The sequence below is a fragment of the Sinocyclocheilus anshuiensis genome, unplaced genomic scaffold (assembly GCF_001515605.1).
Source record: "Sinocyclocheilus anshuiensis isolate Anshui unplaced genomic scaffold, SAMN03320099.WGS_v1.1 scaffold670, whole genome shotgun sequence".
NCBI lineage: Eukaryota > Metazoa > Chordata > Actinopteri > Cypriniformes > Cyprinidae > Sinocyclocheilus > Sinocyclocheilus anshuiensis.
This window is the reverse complement of record NW_015546062.1, coordinates 96,735-103,850: the sequence shown is the minus strand read 5'-3', so window position 1 is coordinate 103,850 and position 7,116 is coordinate 96,735. Positions and strand designations below refer to the sequence as shown.

Genomic DNA, 7,116 nt, shown 5'->3' with positions numbered 1-7,116 from the left:
CAGCGTCACGCACCGCGGGCTAGAGTGAGCGGAGGCCAGCTTGAGTGAGCGGCGGAGGGCGGGTTTGCGGCAACCACATGTGACGACTCCGGGCTGGACTCCGCTTCGTCCACGGTGAAAGCCGATCCGGTGTTCCACAGTGCGAAGTTGATGTATTTCCTCAGCGACCAGCACGGATCAGCTCCAGGCATGACGAAGCGGATATCGTCCTCTTTTGGAAGGCCAAACAAAGTAGTTTCGCTTTCACAACGAAACACAGCGTCTTCACGTAATGGCGGCAGCAACAATACTACAGCGAGAATAAAAGTTATACCTTCTTTCTTTGCGTGAACATTTGGGCGGCGTTATGCAAATCTTCCCACATCGTGACGTAGACATGTGGGGGCATGTTAGAACGAGGTGTTTTAGGTAGGCATGGTTGACTCTTAACTTTTATAAAGAATATCTCTTTGGATTTGAGACTTTAGTCTTTGCAACTTTACAGATCTTCTTTATGCACCAAGAGCTTGTAACACTTCAAAGAGAAAGGAAAAATTAAAATCGCATCATATGACCCCTTTAATAAAAAACTTACTGACCCCAAACTTTTGAATGGTAGTACACACACAAACACACACGCCAGAATTAAATATCTTTGCTAATATTTGCAAATTTAGTTGATGGACAGAAGATGCGAAGTAGAACATTTATCAATCAACAGTTAACTGATCAATCAGCACTGTTCATTCCAAGTAGAACCACAATCGCCCTGGAAAAATTCATCAAAGAATGAAAGAACCCAACTGAAGCCAGAAAAACGATGTACTTTGCTATACTTTGAATGTGATAATTCAGGTCTGCACCGATCTGCTCAATTCGTCCAAACATAATACTTAGCTACAGTCAAAGCCTGGCCTATCCAGCTAAGCAAAATTACTTATTCAGTGACACTGCTTTACAATACATGAATACAAGTTACCCATAAAGCATACAGCACAATCCACAGCAGAGGAGCAACAACACACGTTTAAGGTACACAAGGGGGTGAAGCGGAGCTTAAGTGAGAGAATCTACAACCTAAAAACATGCAGAACAGAACAGAGCACATACACACACAAAAACACACTGGGACTGATCCCTGAAGAGTCTGAACGTTACCCTCGTCAGAACTCATGCTGTGGTCCTTGTGCGTCCTGTCCCATCAACACCCGCACAGCCATGGAGCCAGAGAAATAGAGACATGGGAAGGGGAGGTAAACAAAAGGGGAAGACAGTAAGATAGAGTGTTTCGATTGGATGCTCTCACTTGCCCTCCCTCCCACTCGTTCATCCCCTCAGATCACAATGTGACTTTCTGTCACTTTCTATTTCATCCTCTCTTCTTTTCTGCAAACTCTTCTTCCTTTATTCTCATTCGTCTCATTCCCAGGAGAGAACAGCTTTGTTATTTTCTCCCATACCAACGGTCCCTCTGTTGTGGTGAGATGACTTTTCACCCAGTGTACAATGAAAACAAATTACTCACTGCAACATGCACACATGTGCCACACACACACACACACAGTGTTTGCCGTTTAAAGGATCCAGGCTAACTGTGTCCTAGGACCAACTAGCATCTACAAAACCACAGCTGCCTAAATAACCTTTGTCTCTATTTGGTTGTATCACCAGGGGGCGGCCAGTGACCTTCACCCTAACTGAACGATCCAAAACTGCCACCTCTCTTTGACACAAGAAGGTCCAGACAGAAACAAACAATGACCTCTAAAACATTATTTTTGTCATTGCTACAACAAAAGTGGTGCATTACACAGATGATACTTCAGTGAGGTCATAAATTGTATTAAGCAATTGTATTAGGTCATATGGTGAGACAGTAATATCCATGTTGCACTGTACAATAAATCAATTGCTAAAATGTATTTCTGTTGAAATTACACAGTAAACAATGTTGAGCATAAGTAACATTAGTATAAATCCACCTTCAATAACTAGGAACGCACCAATATTGAAATTCTGGCTGATACAGAAAACTATTTTCATGCTATGGATGATAATAAAAATAAATTAAATGAAAAAATAAAACACTAAACATCAATTAATGCTAAAAATGTAAAGTATAGGCCTATTTAAATGCATAAGAATGCCTTTTAAATTAAGAAAAAATTATTTATACAAAATATTAATTTAACAATGTAAATAAATTATGTTAATTAAGTTACTGTCATATGGTAATATACATGTCACACTTTATAATAAATTACTATAATTAATATACTGTCAATCAATTACTAAAATGTAATTCTGATTAAATCATATAAAAAAACTATAGAGTAAACAACACTGACATTAATTTAAAAAGTTCACCTTCAATAACTAGAGACACACAGTACAGATCATTCTTTTTATTTCATAGATTAAAAATAATATAAATAAAAAACAAAAAAAATCTATTAACGCTAAAATCGTAAATGCTATAGGACTAAGTGAGTTTCCTCATTTTAAATGAGAAAGAAGATTTATACAAAAAAAATCCATTTGACAGTTTTAATAAATTTTAATTGTTAGTGTTTTTTAAAGGGGTCCTATTATGCTCTTTGACAAAGTCTTGATTTTGTTTTGGGGGTGTACTAGAGCAGGCTCTCATACTAGGTTGTTCGAAAAACATTATTTTTCACATATTTTACATTATTACAACACCTCTCTCCCCAGTCTGGCATGAACAACTCAAATAGTTCCTGTATCAAATGAAGGCCCACCTTCTGAAATACGAAATGTGCTGTGATTGGTTAGCTGGGCCAGTGCGTGTTGTGATTGGCAGCACTCGGCGCCTGGTCGGGAAATGTCATGCCCCTTACCATAGCCGCCTGCGAGCATCAGTGTAAATATTGCATCAAAATCAAATCAATTTGAGCGCGATTTAAACCCGGATGATTGTAACCACTCTAAGTTCGTCTACCTTGGGAAAGCTAGCGTTCTCCAACATAGTGATATAACACTCGTTGCCTTCTCTAGTGCAGCTCAACCAGGTCTCGTCCCATTCGTCGATATTTGTGATATCACAAATCCCGGAAAATATGCATTGTAGTCCAAACGAGTCGTTTGTTGTAGTTTTTGAAAAGTGATTTCTGTTAAATACTAGTCGTTCGTTGTAGTTTTTGAAAAGTGATTTCTGTTAAATAAAATATCTCCTTTTGAAGTGGACTTTGAATTTTGTAACTTTGCAGATTTTTTATGTTCAAACAGCAACATTACAGAATAACTAAAGTTGAAGAAGTGAAAAAGCATAATAGGACCCCTTTAAAGACTAACTTGCTAAGTAAGTGTTGGATAACAGCAAAGGAAATCAATGTGTAAAAACAGAGGAAATAAATGATTAAAAGTGTAATGTAGACTGATAGAAAAAATTATCTGATAACATACTGATACGCATCTATACACATTTTTCCTAGCAAACTTAAAATTGGATAAAAAATATATACATTATTATTCTTTAGAATGCATTAACTGTCTACTGACCTCCATATTTATAACAAACTTGAATGTACCTCTATGATACAAAGTGAGTATGCTAAAGAATCAATCCTATGACTATCAATTCTTAAGGGGAAATTACTTGGACTTTGAGCTTTGTAACTTTGCAGATCTTTTTTTATGCTCAAACAGCAACATTACAGACTAACTAAAGTTGAAGAAGTGAAAAAGCATAATAGGACCCCTTTAAAGACTAACTTGCTAAGTAAGTGTTGGATAACAGCAAAGGAAATCAATGTGTAAAAACAGAGGAAATAAATGATTAAAAGTGTAATGTAGACTGATAGAAAAAATTATCTGATAACATACTGATACGCATCTATACACATTTTTCCTAGCAAACTTAAAATTGGATAAAAAATATATACATTATTATTCTTTAGAATGCATTAACTGTCTACTGACCTCCATATTTATAACAAACTTGAATGTACCTCTATGATACAAAGTGAGTATGCTAAAGAATCAATCCTATGACTATCAATTCTTAAGGGGAAATTACTTCTTCATACATTTTCAAATGTCAAACTATCTATTGGAATAGGAAAAAAGTGGAAGATCAACAGAAAATAGCAAGGGATGTTCTCAGTGTGTTTAAATTTTCTCATCTGGCTAGAAATGAGAACAAATGCTCAACTTTCAAAACAGAAGCATACTTTTGAAATATAAATAGACATCTGAAATAACTAGAAATAGGCCTATTTCTTTATTACTGTTAAATATATACACATGCAACTAGCTTGTGTCACATTGCTCATGTAAAATGTTTGCACTATTTAGTAGGGATGTAACGATTAACCGTGAGCCGGTTGAAAATCGATTTAAATATGTGACGATTCAAATCGGTTGAGATGCTAAACAAATCGCAATTCAGTTAGGGGTAGGAGTTTATATGAATGTATGTCTGAAGGGAACTTACTGCCTTTCGATGGTATTTTTTTCCCCTCAGGCTTCGGATGCTTTCACTTTCGAATTCGCGATCTTGGTGTCACGTTTTACAAGAAAAGATAATTGTCTCATTTGCTTACATGCTGTACATCTATACATATTTCACTTTTTAAGACTAACACAAAAGATGGATTCATTGTTATTCTTAATTAAAAAGCACAACAACAATAAATCAGTAAGATACAATGACAAACTAGCTTACAAAACGTTTATTAACAAAAACGAATAAGATGATTATTATATATACCGACTAATAAATTACAGAACGTTTAGCAAACAGAGAGTGAATCTGCGTCTCGTTCAGCTCGTCTGTTGTTTTATTTGTGTTACTTATTTATTTGATTTGGGGCTTGTTTTAAAATTTCAATTTAGTTTTGTTATTTACATTTACATTATATTTAAATTTTATTTAGCAAACACTTTTATCCAAGGCGACTAACAAATGAGGACAATAGAAGCAATCAAAACCAAGAAAAGAGCAATAATTTACAAGTGCTATATTAGTATATTATTATAGTATTATATTTCAATTTCACAAAGAAACGTACAGTATTTTGTCCAAGCAATAATAAAAGGACACATTTAATTTGTAATTTGTCTTAAATCTCATTTTGTTAAAAAAAAAATCGTGAGTCGAATCGAATCGTGAGTTGAGTGAATCGTTACATCCCTACTATTTAGGTTACAAAAGTTCACTGCTGGAGATTAGCTGCTGGCAAATCAGAATTTCTCAGATTTTTTATGGTACAAGCCCATCTTATTTTTAGCACAAACTACAAAAGGCTTGCATACAGATGGATTTCCCAATATTCTCATGGGTCAAAGACCACATATTTCTACAAAGAATCTTTGTGAACCAAAGTAAACTAACCAGACCTGAACTTTCTCTCTCCGTTCTCCATACGTATATCTAGGACCACATCCTTTATTCATTCAGCTGGCAATAAGGAACAATGAAAGGCCCAGAGCAGATCTTTGTCCCAGATTATTTTGCAAATGTGGTAAAATCATCTCAACAGGAAAAGAAAAACAATGCACTGGTCCTGACATCAGTGAAGAGTTTCCTCTCACTCTCATCCAAACCTGACAGCAGCAAGTAAACAACTTATCTACACATACAAATGTATGGTTAATATATGAATGTACAAGACTACAGATCTTTTCATAATGTTCTTCTGCACATCTGAGAACTCGGTTAAAATGGCTGATTGAGGCTTTTATGGCAAATCCTCTCACTGATCCCTAGACAAGGCAGGGGTCTATGGTAAAACCTGAAACCCAGACAGCCAGTGACATACTGGCCATTGCAATACAGAGAACATCGGAACCATCTCAATAACACTGTGGTGAAATAAAAGGTTATTTGAAAGGCCAAAGTGGCCAACAGCTGCTTTTAAATGAGGTCTAAAGTGGCGTCAAGATACTTTACTTAGCCTTGTGCCGTTTTACAAAACCTTTCTTTTGTGGAAGATAAATATATAGTTCAGTCATGAAACTCTATATGGCGCAGGCTGACGGGTTGTTAACGTAACTGATGATATTCAGAGAGTTAAACGACTTGGCACAAGCTGATTGGTTCATGATGCATATGCAGCCAATGAGCTTACTGCCTTGCATTTATATGGCTGGCTAGCATTCACTTGAGATTGCTGCAGTGCGCTTTCAGAGTTTCTCTGAAACCCTCCGCCTTCCCCAGCTCCACCTGTATAGATCTGCTACGGGTTATTTTATATGCTATTTGTGCAGCAGCAGCATGTCTTAAATACTCACTGCACCGTATCGCCATATGCATTGTCAGTTGCAAGTTCCTGTACTTGCTTGCAGCAGCAGCAATAATCTACAACTACAGCAATAACCAACAGCAGCAGCAATTCAGCAGCAGCGTAGCAGATCTATTCTGCCAAGACCAAATACATTAAAGAGGTCATATGATGCGATTTCAAGTTTTCCTTTCTCTTTGGAGTGTTACAAGCTGTTCGTAAATAGATAAGATCCCTAAAGTTGCAAAGACTAAAGTCTCAAACCCAAAGAGACATTCTTTATAAAAGTTAAGACTCGTCCACGCTAGGGCTGCACGATAAATCGCATGCGATGTCGGTGAACAACGGCTCTGTGTAGTTAAAGCTGCTCCATGTGAAAGCCCGCAGGTGATGGAGATTTACCGCTGATTAAAGAACCGGCTTTACTGACAAGATGCGCGTTAAATATCACATGCGATTTATCGTGCAGCCCTAGTCCACGCCCTCCTAAAACGCCTCGTTCAAACACGCCCCCACATGTCTACGTCACGATGTGGGATGATTTGCATAACGCCGCCCAAATGTTCACGCAAAGAAAAAAGGCGTAACTTTATTATTGCTGCCACCGCTGCCGCCGCCTTGTTGTGAAGACGCTGTGTGTTTCGTTGCGAAAGCGAAAATACTTTGTTTGGCCTTCCAAAAGAGGACACAACTAGAAATCAGTGGTTAAGTTGTATTTACAACACTGTTCCAGAACAGTTCAACCCAAATATTCAGATGTGTGCAGCGCATTTTATGGAGGACTGTTTCCTGATCCTGGGAGAGTAGACTACAATGACGGCTGCTCTGACTCACAGACTGTAAGTACGTTTTCATTTAAAGGATTTGCCACTGATGATTCAAACGCGAGTTTTGG

At 37.3% G+C, this 7,116-nt stretch overlaps 1 protein-coding gene across 3 annotated transcripts in view; it reads right to left on the bottom strand.

Moving 5' to 3' along the window:
• LOC107699484 (hormone-sensitive lipase-like) overlaps window positions 1-7,116 on the bottom strand; it is a 35,526-nt gene that overhangs the window by 25,692 nt on the left and 2,718 nt on the right. The window contains exon 2 of one of the 3 annotated variants that reach the window (XM_016500739.1): window positions 1,138-1,172. The exons of the other annotated variants lie outside the window; for them this stretch is intronic. Coding sequence (XP_016356225.1) covers window positions 1,138-1,153 — 16 coding nt within the window. The 5' untranslated portion in view covers window positions 1,154-1,172. The remainder of the gene's footprint in view (window positions 1-1,137; window positions 1,173-7,116) is intronic. 3 annotated transcript variants of the gene reach the window in all.